Source organism: Salvelinus fontinalis, chromosome 16, assembly GCF_029448725.1.
Source record: "Salvelinus fontinalis isolate EN_2023a chromosome 16, ASM2944872v1, whole genome shotgun sequence".
Lineage (NCBI taxonomy): Eukaryota > Metazoa > Chordata > Actinopteri > Salmoniformes > Salmonidae > Salvelinus > Salvelinus fontinalis.
In genome coordinates, this window is record NC_074680.1 from 6,934,386 (window position 1) to 6,952,069 (window position 17,684).

Genomic DNA, 17,684 nt, shown 5'->3' on the forward strand with positions numbered 1-17,684 from the left:
TTGGAAGACAATTAACCAGCTGAACTTTGTGTTAAACCTCTCTTTAAAAAAGGAATTAAAATATAAAACAAACGCATAACGGTAAATAAGAGGTTTATTTCTACTCACCCACCAGTGGGGGTCCTCGGTGGCTGTGACTACGATGACCTCATCCTTGAAGAAGGCCAGCTGGTCCGAGCTGACAGCTCTGCAGTCCACCAGCGCCTTTACCTTCTTCTGTGTCGGCCGGCTCTTAGATACCTCACACACACAGACGCACTTTACAGACACAATCTCATACAGGCATACAAGTATGTACCAAAATGCCTACTTGCTGCATGTGGAGTATAAGCAGCCAATGATATCCATGTCAGTCTTTTTCGGGTATATTCTATTGCTCATATTTTCACAGCTGTTTGTTTACTCGCACCCACTAGCAATTGCTAATAAGCCGTCCTCAACAGCCTGATATGTGATAAAAATCTGAGGCCCGCACCCAACCCATAAATATAGAAAATGCACTGTACCGTTCCCTTTTAATCTCTTGAAGATTTATTGAACAGTGACGTTTTCTTCAACATTTATTTGGAGCGTGTACATTTAGGCCCTAATGGCCTAAGAAATACAAGAAAAACCTTTACGTAGCCTATAGATCTGAACTTGACAGGATTTATACATTTTGGGGTTCTCTCTTTATCCAACCCGCTCACCACCCACCCGCCCTTCATCCACACAATATTTAATGACCATACACCCGCCCGCACCGCAGATATAACAGCGGGGACTGCGGGTTATGAGTCAACCCGCGCATCACTGTATAAGCACTTTATGACATCTGCTGATGTAAAAAGCTTTATAAATCAATAAATTTGATTGATTAATATTTTCTCATACAAAAACGTTGTACAGCAGTTATACGATGTTAGAACACATACTTCTGGATTCTGGAAATTAAGCAGTTTTTCTATATATCCAGGTGAACTCATGGACAATTTCTTTTTTACGTCTCTGCGTGCATGCTAGCAGTAGCCTATTATATGTACCATGGCATTTCTGCGAGGGCGCGGGGCGGGCACAGTGATGGGCGAGGTGGTGGGTGTGGCTGAAGGTGTGGAGCCGGGGGCGGAGTCGTTAGTCACGAAGCTGCAGTAGAGCTCCTCCTGACTGCCAAGTGCCACACAGCTAGGAGAGGTCCCGGCTGTGGAACACTTCCCTTGTCCTCCACTATTGGTCCTCCTGTACGATGTCGTCTTCTCTGAGCTAGGTGGCGGAAGAGGGGACATGTTGGTAAAACACTCATAAGGACTTCCCCTACTCACAGATTCATCCCTATGAGCAAAATACGTTGGTTGAAAAGAAGTATTTTTGGTTGACTGCTTTTCAACGTCTTGTGCTTACTGGGATAGGACACATTGTATACATGAAATGTCAAGTGTACTGTACATGTATGCATGTTACGCAAAAGGCTATGCTATTTCTATCATCAATCACATTCCTTAGCATTTGACATTGAGAAAGCAGGGGTTCATTGGGGACATTACTGTTAGAGAGTAGGCTGGATTTTAATCGTTTACTGACTACCTCGAAGGAAATTCACTAGGTGCCAATAGAGGGCGCTGTAAGATAAAGTAACTGTGCCCTGTGGCGTGCTGTCCAAAAGCGCACAGCAAAACAAAAGCTGTATTCCCCAAAACAGTTCTTGGGATGGGAATTATCTTTCTCAAAAACAAAATGTTTGACGCTTCTATCAGGAAAAGGGCTTTTAAAGTAAAAAACGTCTTGCTATTTATTACCTGACGGGTCCTATGTGGTTCTGAGGGGAGCTGGACTTGGTGCTGCTGTCTAAGGCCCCAGACCATGAGCCACTATTAGCCTGACCCTCCCATGCTGCGGTCGGTCTCTGTCCCCTCACCTGACCCCCCTGGCCGTGGGGTGATCTTGGTGGCCGCCCCCCCTGGGCCTGACCCTCCAACATGGGGGACGGGGGGCTGGACTGAGGGGCAGGGTTAGAGCAGCAGCGCCGGGGGGATTTGCGGCCCCCGTCCTGGGTGGACACAGATATCTGGGGGTCCGAGCGGCCTGGAGGTGGGGAGAGGGGAAGACGGTAGCAGGTGAGCAAGAGAGGCACAGGAATCGACTTTGTTTTGTATGGCAGTCTCTTTCTCAATTAGTTCTTCCTTGATTCCTTGCATCCTTGCCTCCTTTTCAAAAGGTGAGGAAGATACGAAGGAAGCGCCTCAAATACAGTTGAGAAGTAGATGCGAGGAATCATGGAAAGAGAAATTGCAATCGAGCCCTCATTTCAGTGTTTGGAGATCAAATGGAAACAGATAAGGTGTGCGTGTGTGTGTTTCAGAGGCTCACCTCTCATGATGGCTTTAGCGGGCAGCGGCGGTGGGGGCTTAAGGACGCCAGATGGGGCACTGTTGGCGGGGGGGTTACGGTACAAGAAGTCCACATTTTCGTAGGTCTTACACGCCACAGGGGCGTTGGCGAAGCTCCAGCGGGAGGGCGAGGCACCCACGTTATAGGGCAGGGATGAGCGCAGGTTCCTGGGTAAAAGGCTCACCTTGGGGGAAGAGGGGGAAGACATTCATTGTTTAATGACCATAGAAGCCTAGTGCCCACCCTTACCCCTAGACACTTGGATCTGAAAGGTGTGAGCAATATGGTGAACATTCCACCTCGCCTACCTGAGGCTTCCTTTATGGCAAAGTATCTGGCCCGGTTCGAATACTTCAAAGACACAACCTTCCGTCATTGTTTCCTCGAGGTAAGGACAGATTTAGAAGTGATTGGATAGGTGAAAGCAAAGTGACCACTGCGTTACTTCCACCAATCCAACCACTTTAGATGACTAATTACTTAAGGGAAACTTCTGAATGAAGGATGTATTTCTAAAGTAACCCAACAAGGCATCTGGCTCTCACTCACCTGCTCTTGCATCGCCCCATGACTAAGTCAAGCGTAATAGTGAGCGATAGGAGCAGAGTGACTCAGAGGGAAATGCTAAAACCCTAGTGCGGGGGTAGGCAACACTGATCCTGGAATGCTGCAGGATTTGTTCCAACTAGGCACTACACCTGACCAACTGAGCTCATAAATCAGTTCAGTAATTGGCCAAAATTCAACACACCTGGTCTTCCAGGTCGCTAAAAAAAGAAAAACATGAGGTGCCTGCCGCACTCCACGACCAGGGTTTCCTACCCCAGTGTATTGGTTGTAGTGGTTAGTGGTACAGTGTGTATGCTTGCCCGCTCGTCCAGGTCGTCTTCGCTAGGTGTGTGTTCGCGCGTGTGTGTGTGTGTGTGTGTGTGTGTGTGTGTGTGTGTGTGTGTGTGTGTGTGTGTGTGTGTGTGTGTGTGTGTGTGTGTGTGTGTGTGTGTGTGTGTGTACCCTCTCATCCAGTTCATCTTCGCTGTCGTACAGGTCCTGGCTCTGTGTCTCCCACATGTACTCCACATGGATTTGACTGTTGAACTTCCCACTCTGGGCCAGCTCCAGCTAAAATACACACAGACACACGTCAATCATGCAGCTACAAATCCATATTTCACTCCGAGTACAAACATACAAGTCATGGTATGCTCCCATCAGTAGTGATTAAATGCATTAAATACTTGAATATCATCCAGAAATTGAATTCACATATTCAAGCTTTGGGGCAACTGTTAAAACCACTGAAACTGTAGTCTCGGAACCAATCTCACGTGTGCTGGCCACCTACTTAAATCTGTCACAAAAGAGGGTCAAGTTCAATAAATTCCAACTCCAACTCTTTTCACTTTGGAAAATGTGTATTTGGAATTGTAACTTGGCTGAATTGACTGAAAAAAAATTGACCCCAACCTTGACTGAAACAGCAACTTAAGTATCTGGTAACTTGGCTGATCCCTTTTTCAACAGGAAATATTAGATACAGTTGTCCGGTTACACACCCAAGGATAAGAGGACAGGAACTGAAAACGGACAACACACACTGTCCATTTCGTTCATCATGGACTTTACTATGAGTATTAAGCGACGAGCTACTTGTGACAAATAATCTGAGACCGAGCATGTTGTTTATTGTGCCGTAATGATAGGAAGGCAGGAAATTGAACAGGGTATGAGCAGGTTTAGCAGGGAGCCTGTATTAGCACTGGGAGTTGACTGTAAACTAAGGGTCAGTGGATGTGTCCCAAATTACACCCATTTCCCGATGTAGTGCACTAATTTTGACCAGGGCCCATAGTACACAACTTTTGAGTCCTATGTGGAATAGGGTGCCACTTCAGTCACAGCTAGTGTCAGTCATGTCTTACCAGTTCTACACACTGGGAGTGCTGCAGTCTCCTGGCGATGTCCAGGGCTGTCTCTCCTGATGAGTTCACTGGATAACGAGAGAGAGAGCAGATATATCACAGTTTGTTTAGTCTCTCACACACACAGAAATATAAACAGCAAGCTGAAATAAAAAGATCCCAAAAGCGTTCCAGACGCACAAAGCTTATTTCTCTCAAATTTGGTGCACAAATTTGTCTACCTCCCTGTTAGTGAGCATTTCTCCTTTGCCAAGATAATCCATCCACCTGACAGGTGTGGCATTCCAAGAAGCTGATTAAACAGCATGATAATTACAGAGGTGCACCTTGTGCTGGGGACAAAAGGCCATTAAAATGTGCAGTTTAGTCACAAAATGCCACAGATGTCTCAAGTTGAGGGATCGTGCAATTGGCATGCTGACTGCAGGAATGTCCACCAGAGCGGTTGCCAGAGAATGTAATGTTTATTTATCTACCATAAGCTGCCTCCGTCGTTTTGGACATACTGGCAAATTCTCTAACCGGCCTCACAACTGCAAACCATGTGTAATCACGCCAGCCCCAGGACCTCCACATCCGGCTTATTCACAAGCGGGATTGTCTGAGACCAGCTACCTGGACAGCTGATGAAACTGTGGGATTGCACAACTGAAGAATTTCAGTACAAACCGTAAGAAACCGTCTCAGGGAAGTTCATCTGCGTGCTCGTTGTCCTCACCAGGGTCTGCTCACCTTAGATGGCCACTGGCACGCTGGAGAATGGTGCTCTTCACAGATTAATCCGTTTCAACTGTACCGGCAGACAGTTGTATGGCGTTGTGTGGGCAAGCGGTTTGCTGATGTCAATGCATGCCCTATGGTAGCGGAGTTTGGTTATGGTATGGGCAGGCATACGCTACGGACAACAAACACAATTGCATTTTATCGATGGCAATTTGAATGCATAGAGATCCCGTGATGAGATCCTGAGGCCCATTGTCATGACAATCATCAGCTGGCATCACCTCATGTTTCAGCATGATAATGCACAGCCCCATGTCGCAAGGATCTGGACATAATTCCCAGAAGCTGAAAATGTCCCAGTTCTTTAATTGCCTGCGTAGTCACCAGACATGTCACCCATTGAGCATGTTTGGGATGCTCTGGATCGACATGTACGACAGCGTGTTGCAGTTCCCACTAATGTCCAGAAACTTTGCACAGCCATTGACGAGTGGGACAACATTCCACAGGCCACAATCAACAGCCTGATCAACTTTGCAAAAGAGATGTGTCACGCTGCTTGAGGCAAATGGTTACACCAGAAACTGACTGGTTTTCTGATTCACACTATCTGTATTCCTAATCATGTGAAATCCATAGATTAGGGCCTAATTATGATATTATGTGTCCCCAATTGGTAGTAACAGTCTCGTTGCAACTCCCGTACGGACTCGGGAGAAGTGAAGGCCGAGAGCTTGTGCCCTGCGAAACACAACCCCGCCAAGCCGCACTGCTTCTTGACACTATGATTGCTTAACCCAGAAGCCAGCCGTACCAATGTGTCAGAGGAAACACAGTACACCTGGCGACCATGTCAGCATGCATGAGCCACAGGAGTCGCTAGGGCGCAATGGGACGAGGACATCCCGGCCGGCCAAACCCTCCCCTAACCCGTATGACGCTGGGCCAATTGTGCACCGCCTCATGGGTCTCCCGGTCGCGTCTGACTGAGACACAGCCCGGTATCGAACCAGGATCTGTAGTGACGGAGCTAGCATTGGATTGCAATGCCTTAGACCGCTGCGTCACTCAAGAGGCTTAATTTATTTCAATTGACTGATTTCCTCATATGAACTGTAAGTCAGTAAAATCTTCTAAAAAAAAAAACATCAAGCACTATGATGAAATTGGCTCTCATGAGGACCGCCACAGGAAAGGAAGACCCAGACTTACCTCTGCTGCAAAGGATAAGTTCATTAGAGTTATCAGCCTCAGAAATCGTCAATTAACTGCCCCTCAGACTGTTACTTGAACTCTGAGGAGCAGGCACATCAATTGTTCAGAGGAGACTGCGTGAATCAGGCCTTCATGGTCAAATTACTGCAAAGAAACCACTACTAAGGGACACCAATAAGAAGAAGAGACCTGCTGGGGCCAAGAAACATGAGCAATGGACATTAGACTGGTAGGAATCTGTCCTTTGGTCTGATGAGTCAAAATTTTTGATTTTTGGTTCAACTGCAGTGTCTTTGTGAGATGCAGAGTAGGTGAACGGATGATCTCTGCATGTGGTTCCCACCGTGAAGCATGGAGGAGGTGGTGTGATGGTGCTTTGCTGGTGACACTGTCAGTGATTAATTTAGAATTCAAGGGACACTTAACCAGCATGGCTACCACAGCATTCTGCAGCGATACGACATCCCATCTGGTTTGCGCTTAGTGGGACTATCATTTGTTTTTCAACAGGACAATGACCCAACACACCTCCAGACTGTGTAAGGGCTATTTGACCAAGGAGGAGAGTGATGGAGTGCTGCATCAGATGACCTGGCCTCCACAATCACCCAACCTCAACCCAATTGAGTGGTTTGGGATGAGTTGGACCGCAGAGTGAAGGAAATAAAGCCAACAAGTACTCAGCATGTGGGAACTCCTTCAAGACTGTTGGGGAAATGTTTCAGGTGAAGCTGGTTGAGAGAATGTCAGGAGTGTGCAAAGCTGTCCTCAAGGCAACGGGTGGCTACTTTGAAGAATCTCAAATATATTTAAATTTGTTCAGTATTTTTTTGGTTACTATATGATTCCATATGTGATATTTCATAGTTTCGTTGTCTTCCCTATTATTCTACAATGTAGAAAGTAGTAAAAAAATTAAAATATAAAGGTCCCTGCACTGTCAAGTGAGGGACTTTATTGTTCGGGCATGTTGTCCGGTCCTCTGGCAGTCTCTATGGGGGTACCACAGGGTTCAATTCTTGGGCCGACTCTTTTCTCTGTATATATCAATGATGTTGCTCTTGCTGCGGGCGATTCCCTGATCCACCTCTACGCAGACGACACCATTCTGTATACTTCTGGCCCTTCCTTGGACACTGTGCTATCTAACCTCCAAACGAGCTTCAATGCCATACAACACTCCTTCCGTGGCCTCCAACTGCTCTTAAACGCTAGTAAAACCAAATGCATGCTTTTCAACCGTTCGCTGCCTGCACCCGCACGCCCGACTAGCATCACCACCCTGGACGGTTCCGACCTAGAATATGTGGACATCTATAAGTACCTAGGTGTCTGGCTAGACTGCAAACTCTCCTTCCAGACTCATATCAAACATCTCCAATCCAAAATCAAATCTAGAGTAGGCTTTCTATTTCGCAACAAAGCCTCCTTCACTCACGCCGCCAAACTTACCCTAGTAAAACTGACTATCCTACCGATCCTCGACTTCGGCGATGTCATCTACAAAATAGCTTCCAATACTCTACTCAGCAAACTGGATGCAGTTTATCACAGTGCCATCCGTTTTGTTACTAAAGCACCTTATACGACCCACCACTGCGACCTGTATGCCCTAGTCGGCTGGCCCTCGCTACATGTTCGTCGTCAGACCCGCTGGCTCCAAGTCATCTACAAGGCTATGCTAGGTAAAGTGCCGCCTTATCTCAGTTCACTGGTCACGATGGCTACACCCACCTGTAGCACGCGCTCCAGCAGGTGTATCTCACTGATCATCCCTAAAGCCAAAACCTCATTTGGACGCCTTTCCTTCCAGTTCTCTGCTGCCTGCGACTGGAACGAATTGCAAAAATCTCTGAAGTTGGAGACTTTTATCTCCTTCAACAACTTTAAACATCTGCTATCCGAGCAGCTAACCAATCGCTGCAGCTGTACATAGTCCATCCAATTTACCTACCTCACCCCGCTTACTGCTTTTATTTATTTACTTTTCTGCTCTTTTGCACACCAGTATCTCTACTTGCACATGATCATCTGATGATTTATCACTCCAGTGTTAATCTGCTAAATTGTAATTATTCGATTTATTGCCTACCTCCTCATGCACACATTGTATATAGATTCTCTTTTTTTCTACCATGTTATTGACTTGTTTATTGTTTACTCCATGTGTAACTCTGTGTTGTTGTCTGTTCACACTGCTATGCTTTATCTTGGCCAGGTCGCAGTTGCAAATGAGAACTTGTTCTCAACTAGCCTACCTGGTTAAATAAAGGTGAAATAAAAATAAATAAAAATAAATAAATATATACACAGGTGTGTGCCTTTCCAAATGATGTCCAAATCAATTGAATTTACCACAGGTGGACTCCAATCAAGTTGTAGAAACATCAAGGATGATCAATGGAAACAGGATGCAGGAGCTCCATTTTGAGTCTCATAGCAAATGGTCTGCTGAATACTTATGTAAATAAGATGTGTTTTACTTTTAATACATTTGCAAACAAACATTTCTAAAAAACAGTTTCCGCTTCATCATTATGTGGTAGCGTGTGTAGATTGATTTGATTTTAGAATAAGGCTGTAACAACAAAATGTGGGAAAAGTCAAGGGGTCTGAATACTTTGAATGCACTGTTTATATGAACTAAAATAAACGCTACATGCAACAATTTCACACAGTGTCATGTGACTTACTAAGCAAATTCTAACTTATTTAGGTTTTCAATAACAAAGGGGTTGCATACTTATTGACGCAAGACTTTTCATTTATAATGAATTTGTAAACATAAAAATAAATACAAATCCACTGAAATGGGGTATTGCATGTAGGCCAGTGACAAATGCATACAGTTGAAGTCGGAAGTTTACATACACCTTAGCCAAATACATTTAAACTCAGTTTTTCACGATTCCTGACATTTAATCCTAGTAAAAATTCCTCGTCTTAGGTCAGTTAGGATCACACCTTTATTTTAAGAATGTGAAATGTCAGAATAATAGAGAGAATGATTTATTTCAGCTTTCATTTTCTTTCATCACATTCCCAATGGGTCAGAAGTTTACATACACTCAATTAGTATTTGGTAGCATTGCCTTTAAATTGTTTTACTTGGGTCAAATGTGTCTAGTAGCCTTCCACAAGCTTCCCACAATAAGTTGGGTGAATTTTGGCCCATTCCTCCTGACAGAGCTGGTGTAACGGAGTCAGGTTTGTAGGCCTCCTTGCTCGCATACACTTTTTCAGTTCTGCCTTTGTGATGGCCACTCCAATACCTTGACTTTGTTGTCCTTAAGACATTTTGCCACAACTTTGGAAGAATGCTTGGGGTCATTGTCCATTTGGAAGACCCATTTGCGACCAAGCTTTAACTTCCTGACTGATGTCTTGAGATGTTGCTTCAATATATCCATATAATTTTCCACCCTCATGATGCCATCTATTTTGTGAAGTGCACCAGTCCCTCCTGCAGCAAAGTACCCCCACAACATGATACTGCCACCCCCGTGCTTCACGGTTGGGATGGTGTTCTTTGGCTTGCAAGGCTCCCCCTTTTTCCTCCAAACATAACAATGGTCATTATGGCCAAACAGTTCTATTTTTTTATGTATTTTTTTGTTTTATCCCCTTTTCTCCCCAATTTTCGTGGTATCCAATCGCTAGTAATTACTATCTTGTCTCATCGCTACAACTCCCGTACGGGCTCGGGAGAGACGAAGATCGAAAGCCACGCGTCCTCCGAAGTACAACCCAACCAAGCCCCACTGCTTCTTAACACAGCGCGCCTCCAACCCGGAAGTCAGCCGCACCAATGTGTCGGAGGAAACACCGTGCACCTGGCCCCCTTTGGTTAGCGCGCACTGCGCCCGGCCCGCCACAGGAGTCGCTGGAGCGCGATGAGACAAGGATATCCCTACCGGCCAATCCCTCCCTAACCCGGACGACGCTAGCCCAATTGTGCGTCGCCCCACGGACCTCCCGGTCGCGGCCGGCTGCGACAGAGCCTGGGCGCGAACCCAGAGACTCTTGTGGCGCAGCTAGCACTGCGATGCAGTGCCCTAGACCACTGCGCCACCCGGGAGGCAAACAGTTCTATTTTTGTTTCATCAGACCAGAGGACATTTCTACAAAAAGTACGATCTTTGTCCCCATGTGCAGTTGCAAACCATATTCAGGCTTTTTTATGGCGGTTTTGGAGCAGTGGCTTCTTCCTTGCGGAGTCGTGTTTCAGGTTATGTCGATATAGGACTCGTTTTACTGTGGATATTAGATACTTTTGTACCAGTTTCCTCCAGCATCTTCACAGGGTCGTTTGCTGTTGTTCTGGGATTGATTTACACTTTTCGCACCAAAGTACATTTATCTCTAGGAGACAGAACGCGTCTCCTTCCTGAGCGTTATGAAGGCTGCGTGGTCCCATGGTGTTTATACATGCGTACTATTGTTTGAAAAGATGAATGTGGTACCTTCAGGAGTTTGGAAATTGCTCCCAAGGATGAACCAGACTTGTGGAGGTCTACAAGTTTTTTTTCTGAGGTCTTGGCTGATTTCTTTTGATTTTCCCATGATGTCAAGCAAAGAGGCACTGAGTTTGAAGGTACACCTCCAATTGACTCAAATGTCGTCAATTAGCCTATCAGAAGCTTCTAAAGCCATGAAATCATATTCCGGAATTTTCCAAGCTGTTTAAAGGCACAGTCAACGTAGTGTATGTAGATTTCTGACCCACTGGAATTGTGATACAGTGAAATAATCTGTCTGTAAACAATTGTTGGGAAAATTACTTGTGTCATGCACAAAGTAGATGTCCTAACCGACTTGCCAAAACTATAGTTTGTTAACAAGAAATTTGTGGAGTGGTTGAAAAACAGGTTAATGACTCCAACCTAAGTGAATGTAAACTTCCGACTTCAACTGTGTGTGTGTGTAATATATATATTTGCAAGTTGCAGGGACTTGATTTTTTAATGACTACCTTCTCTGTACCCCACACATACTATTATCTGTATGGTCCCTCAGTCGAGCAGCGAACTTCAAACACAGATTCAACAAAGACCAGGGAGGTTTTCCAATGCCTAACAAAGAAGGGCACCTATTGGTAGTTGGGTAAAAATTCTAAAAGCAGACATTGAATATCCCTTTGAGCATGGTGAAGTTATTAACAATGCTTTGGATGTTGTATCAATACACCCAGTCACTACAAAGATACAGCCGTCCTTCCTAACTCAGTTGCTGGAAAGGAAGGAAACCACTGAGGGATTTCACCATGAGGCCAATGGTGACTTTAAAACAGTTAGAGTTTAATGGCTAACCTACTAACCTAATTGACAGGGTGAAAAGGAAGCATGTATAGAATAAAAATATTATAAATCCTGGATCCTGTTTGCAACAAGACACTAAAGTAATACTGTAAAAAATATGTCAAAGCAATTCACTTTTTGACCTGAATACAAAGTGTTGTGTTGTATTGGATTTGCCCCAAACACATTACTGAGTACCACTCCATGTTTTCAAGCATATTGGTGGCTGCATCATGTTATGGGCATGCTTGTATTCATTAAGGACTAGGGAGTCAGGATAAAAAATATCTACAGTATGGCAAAATCCTTGAGGAAAACCTGGTTCAGTCTGCTTTCCACCAGACACTGGGAGATTAATTCACCTTTCAGCAGGACAATAACCTAAAACACAAGGCCAAATCTACACTGGAGTTGGTTAACAAGAAGACATTGAATCTTCCTGAGGGGCAGAGTTACAGTTTTGACTTAAATATGCTTGAAAATCTATGGAAAGACTTGAAAATGGTTGTCTTGCAATGATCAACAACCAATTTGAAGAATTTTGAACTTAACAAATGGGCAAATGTTGCACAATACAGATGTGGAAAGCTCTTAGAGACTTACCCAGAAAGACTGTAATCACTGTCAAAGGTGCCTACAAAGTATTGACTCAAGGATGTGAATAGTTATGTAAATGAGAGATTTATGTATTTAATTTTCAATAAATGTGCAAACATTTATTAAAACATGTTTTTACTGTCATTATGGGGTATTGTGTGTAAATTACTGAGAATTTTTATTTAATACATTTTGAATTTAGGCTAGAACACAACAAAATGTGGAATAAGTCATGGGGTATGAATACTTTCTGAAGGAACTGATAGATTGTGTGTACCAGGTACCTGTGTGGAGGACAGCCTTTCCTTTGAGCAGCAGTTTGAGGCACTCTGTTTTGTGGTGCTGGGCGCTGTAGTGTAGAGCAGTGTTCCCCTCTCGAGTCCTCTTCTCTAGACAGCCACTGTTATGCGGGGATAGTTGGAGTCAATGACATGCATGTAGGCCTATGGCTTTGGTGGCTGGTGTAGGTAAGACACTACTAATGGTCAGTGCTGGTGACTAGGGGGTCACAAATTAAAAAATTCCCAGATTTTCTAGAAATCCTGCTTGTAAAATCTCAGTAATCAGGCGGGAATAAGCAGGAAATCCAGAATTCTCCAACCAGGTTCAGGATGGTGCAATGTTACAGAATATTCAGGTAGAAATGTGACCAGATCTGCTCTATATCTGAATTTCTATCTGCAGCGTTTTAAACATTTCACCTTACTGAATACACCACTGGGTTGTTTCTGAGCATGTTATTAGCCGTCAAATACTTGCTTCCCCCTTCCTTGTTCTCCAAACTCCTTTTAAAAGCTGTTGGAGGTCTGAAGGAGTGACCTTGGTTCCTCTCCTCCAAACCAAGGCACTTTGAGAGGAGAAAACGGACGAAGCGCGGATTTGACGGCAGGTAACGTTTTCCGATACAGCCCTCGTGCTACTATGTATAACTGAGATGAAAACGTGCCGTAAGTGGTTAACTCCACCAATGGCGCTATCGAATTGGGATCCTTTTCTATAGCTCAATTGGTTTCTACGTTGTCAAGTGGGCTATCGCGCGTGCTAGCAAGGCAGAGGGCCCCCGGGTTCGAGCTGTGGGACGGACAGGTTCCCCTGAGGGGGAGGAAACAGAGACTGCTACGCTAGCACACTGACGTCAGTTCCATATGTATTGAGAGCCCTGGGGGACTCGCTCACCTGTTCTGAATGAGAAAGTCCACCAGGGATAGAGAACTCCTGTCCTCCAGCCTGACAGCCAAGTGAAGAGCCGTCTCTCTCAGATCCTAGACGAGATAAACTCATTAGGCACTGTCCACCCACTGTGTATGTGTGACAATGAGCGTAAAACAGGGTGTGGTGCTCCGCTCAGCACTCTGAACCAAAAAGTAGAAATAATAAATTAGACCCTGCCAACACACACACGCAAAATGTGTGGATGTCAGTGCTATTGCACACCTTTCCTGAGTGGAAAACAGCAGATGGACAAATTTGATAAAAGACAGGAGAGGGAACGTAACATTGTAACCAGAGAAGAGAGGAGATGACAAGATGAAGGGGTGAAAGATCGGAGAGCGATAGATTGATTACAGAGAGAAAAGGGAGTGGTAGACTAACCACCCACTCAGATACTTCATACAGAAACAGAGGCATTTACCATAAAAACATAGGGACATTAATGCTATTACGTGTAGAATAATTGGAGTCTATTTTGGGACATTGCCTCCACAGCAGTCTTCGGAGGAAAACAGCCAGCCATAGAACACCGTAAGAGTCAACTGGATGAACCAAGCCCATAGAGGAATGTTGTTAAATGGAGCCTTCCAGCGTAAGCTACTTGTTTAAATCATATAGGGGGAAGACCAGCTGCCTTTTGAGACCAGCTGCCTTAATGATGCCCGCCAGGGCACACACTTCAAAGCATCCACTGGGAAGTCATCTTCAGAACTTCGTACTTGATCCTACATGTTATATGCAGTGTTTATGTTTATACTCTGTGTGCCTACCTGTCTGTCCAACTTCCTATCCTCCTACCTGCCTGCGTCTCCTATAACAGTACCTGTCCTTCAGGCTGTGCTAGCGGTTTGGCCAGGTCCTCTCCCTGGGCGTATAACTGCAGCAGGGCGGCGAGGTCCCGGTTCCTCACGGCATCATACACACGCCACGGCTCACCCTCCTCCCTGTCCCTGCGCAGCACGTAGCGCCGCTCGGCATACTTAGCCACAATGTACTCCTTCCTGGCATTCCTAGTTTCACCACGGGACACACACACAGAGCCATAGGTATTCAGAAACGGGAAACCTATCCAATGAGAACATGACTGCAGCACAAGGCCTTATAACAAACTCACATGTCACTCTGGGGTAGAGGTTTGATGGAATCATTGGGAAGACTGGCCTCCATGATGTCATTGAACCGTGTGTTGCCTATACTGACCGCCAGCTGTGGACAGAGACCGTAGGAGACAGACACAACTTAAGACTGTGTTAGCCGGCTGAGCTTAGATGATCTCCAGAGGTCACAGAACTACCTACACGACAGAAGCACTTGTTGAAGTCTAGAACTTGTGTGTGTGTGTGTGTGTGTATGTGTTACCAGTAGTTCTGAGGTGCTTAGCATGTCCAGTGTGAGGGACTGGATCCTGGAGTAATGGACTCCCAACTCCCTGTGGATCCCAGAACACTCTATGCATGTCAGGATGCCCAGGTTAGTGGAGAGCCAGGTAGGATCTGTTAACACGAGGAATGGAGTCAGTGCATTAAAATACTGGGATTGTCATGCTGTTACTCAATGCACACAGAAACTGTGATGGTACGAGCAAAACTGTGTTTAAAATGGCCGCCCACATTTAGTAAAGCTTCACATTTTTGTCAGGGACGGCATAGGCATTAGCGTGCACAAATGTGTCTCTGTATTAAAAGTAGGAGAAGATAATATACAGTGGACTCTATACTATTTAGGGCCAGGAGTTTTTCCTGATCATGAGGCCTGACCAGAAAATAACTCTTGGCCCTTGGTATAGTCTCTAATTGGACCCAAAACCTCTGGCACTATACCCTCTTTTTAAGTCTCTCTCTGGCCATGGCCTGTACCCTGGGCTTTCTTCCCCTCCAGTCTCACCGTGGGCTCCACAGTCGGCGCAGGCCTCGTTGCCGGGCATGCGTCTGAGTTCGCTGATGACGGCCCTGGCCAGCTCTTGCAGCCCGGAGTCCTGGAACTGCGGCTGGTCCCCTCCCAACGCCGTGTTCAGGGCTTCCTCCTTACTGTTCTGCAGCACTGACACCCAACTGTAGGGGGAGGGAGAGAGGAAGACAGACACACAGAGACACGCGCAGACAGAGGGAGACAGACGGAAGGGGTTAAACAATGCAATGTAGATTTACACAATATGCATTGTCGTACAAGTTGTTATTTTTGGATACATCTTTTTGTTTTTAATGGAACTACATCTACATTTGAAATGTTTATTTAAATGGAAGTACTTTAATGTAACCAAATGCACTTCAAAAGCACCCACCTGCCCACATCAGCCGCGTGTCTAACACAAGTATAGAATTATACTGTACCACAGCTATAAGCTTGGCACGTTTACACCGCAGTAAACCCCATTCAGGGCTCTTCTTTCTCATCTCCCCCCCCCCCTCCTTTTTCTTGCTTTCGTTTCAGCCAACCCTCCCTCCAGATGAAAGGCAGAATCTGAAGCCCACACAGAGAAGTGGAGAGAAACCCCCCTACTGGCTCTTCGGACTCCAGAGGTCCCCACCCCAAAGCAGCTGGGCTCGCTCTTTCTTTATCCTTCCTTTTTATCGTTCTCGGACAGCCCTATTCTCTCGATACATTGACCCTCCCTCTCACTTGGATTCTGTGTGTCTCAAATTACACTCTCTCTTTCTGAAGGTTTCTGTCATCTGCTTTCTGTAACTTCACTATCCGTTTCTTTCCCCCTCTCAATTGAACTCATTTTTCTCTTTCTGAAAGAAACATTGTATCCGTTTCTCTCAATGTCCCTCTAATGTAACTGTATCCCTCTACGTTGTATCTGTCTCTCTGAAAGAAATCATATATATATCTATCCATCTCTCACTCTTTTTTTTTGAATGGCTCAATCATGGAACAATGCTCGTCTAGAATATGAGGGACTCCAGTGCTGTGCTTACATCATGCATTCCTGCTCGTCCTCGGCTTGGAAATGGTAGGTCCGATTGCCTGGAGAGGAGAGACAGAGGAAAGATGGGTGTGAACGTAGGAGGGAGAGGAGAGATGAAAGAAGAAGGAAAGGAAAGCTAGAGAGAGTGCAGGAGGCTACATACCAAGGGATATATTACAGGGGGAAAACCTGATCCACAGGCAGAGAGAGAGAGAGAGAAACCGCTGCACCTGCTTTCCATTACATACACACTAGAGGTGGACCGACTGATTTTTCAACGCCGATACCGATTGGAGGACCAGAAAAAGCCGATAACGATTAAAAATCGTCCGATTTATTTATTTATATATATATAATGACAATTTTAACAATACTGAATGAACACTTATTTTAACTTAATACATCAATAAAATCTATTTAGTCTCAAATAAATAATGAAACATGTTCAATTTGGTTTAAATAATGCAAAAACTAAATGTTGGAGAAGAAAGTAAAAGTGCAATATGTGCCATGTAAAAAAGCTAACGTTTAAGTTCCTTGCTGAGAACATATGAAAGCTGGTGGTTCCTTTTAACTTGAGTCTTCAATATTCCCAGGTAAGAAGTTTTAGGATGTAGTTATTATAGGACTATTTCTCTATACCATTTGTATTTCATATACCTTTGACTATTGGATGTTCTAATACATACTTTAGTATTGCCAGCCTAATCTCGGGAGTTGAAGTCATAAACAGCGCAATGCTTGAAGCACAGCGAAGAGCTGCTGGCAAATACAGGAAAGTGCTGTTTGAATGAATGCTTACGAGCCTGCTGCTGCCTACCACCGCTCAGTCAGACTGCTCTATCAAATCATAGACTTAATTATAATAACACACAGAAATACGAGTCTTAGGTCATTAATATGGTAAAATCCGGAAACGATCATTTTGAAAACAAAACGTTTATTCTTTCAGTGAAATACGGAACCGTTACGTATTTTATCTAACGGATTGCATCCCTAAGTCTAAATATTGATTTTACATTGCACAACCTTCAATGTCATAATTATGTAAAATTCTGGCAAATGAATTACGGTCTTTGTTAGGAAGAAATGGTCTTCACACAGTTCACAACGAGCCAGGCGGCCCAAACTGCTGCATATACCCGGACTCTGCTTGCACAGAACGCAAGAGAAGTGACACTTTCCCTAGTTAAAAGAAATTCATGTTAGCAGGCAATATTAACTAAATATACAGATTCAAAAATATATACTTCTGTATTGATTTTAAGAAAGGCCTTGATGTTTATGGTTAGGTACACATTGGTGCAACGACAGGGCTTTTTTCGCAAATGCGCTTGTTAAATCACCTGTTTTGGCGAAGTAGGCTGTGATTCAATGATAAATTAACAGGCACCGCATCGATTATATGCAACGCAGGACAAGCTAGATAAACTAGTAATATCAACC

General features: G+C 44.7%; 2 protein-coding genes across 4 annotated transcripts in view; one reads left to right on the forward strand and one right to left on the reverse strand.

Annotated features, from left to right (window-relative positions):
• LOC129812580 (TMF-regulated nuclear protein 1-like) overlaps window positions 1-16,192 on the forward strand; it is a 36,870-nt gene extending 20,678 nt beyond the window's left edge. The window contains exon 2 of the transcript XR_008753030.1: window positions 15,758-16,192. The gene's annotated coding sequence lies outside the window, so the exon portion shown is untranslated. The remainder of the gene's footprint in view (window positions 1-15,757) is intronic.
• LOC129812579 (arf-GAP with SH3 domain, ANK repeat and PH domain-containing protein 3-like) overlaps window positions 1-17,684 on the reverse strand; it is a 54,245-nt gene that overhangs the window by 2,501 nt on the left and 34,060 nt on the right. Inside the window, exons 13-25 of one of the 3 annotated variants that reach the window (XM_055864248.1) lie at window positions 16,249-16,297; window positions 15,212-15,378; window positions 14,687-14,820; window positions 14,442-14,533; window positions 14,151-14,337; window positions 13,292-13,377; window positions 12,400-12,515; window positions 4,284-4,351; window positions 3,376-3,483; window positions 2,344-2,548; window positions 1,773-2,058; window positions 1,023-1,239; window positions 113-240 (exon numbers count right to left, since the gene is read on the reverse strand). In XM_055864248.1, coding sequence (XP_055720223.1) covers window positions 113-240; window positions 1,023-1,239; window positions 1,773-2,058; window positions 2,344-2,548; window positions 3,376-3,483; window positions 4,284-4,351; window positions 12,400-12,515; window positions 13,292-13,377; window positions 14,151-14,337; window positions 14,442-14,533; window positions 14,687-14,820; window positions 15,212-15,378; window positions 16,249-16,297 — 1,843 coding nt within the window. Of the gene's footprint in view, window positions 1-108; window positions 241-1,022; window positions 1,240-1,772; window positions 2,059-2,343; window positions 2,549-3,375; window positions 3,484-4,283; window positions 4,352-12,399; window positions 12,516-13,291; window positions 13,378-14,150; window positions 14,338-14,441; window positions 14,534-14,686; window positions 14,821-15,211; window positions 15,379-16,248; window positions 16,298-17,684 lie in introns of those variants that run through there. The other 2 variants (XM_055864247.1, XM_055864249.1) reach the window with 2 other exon arrangements.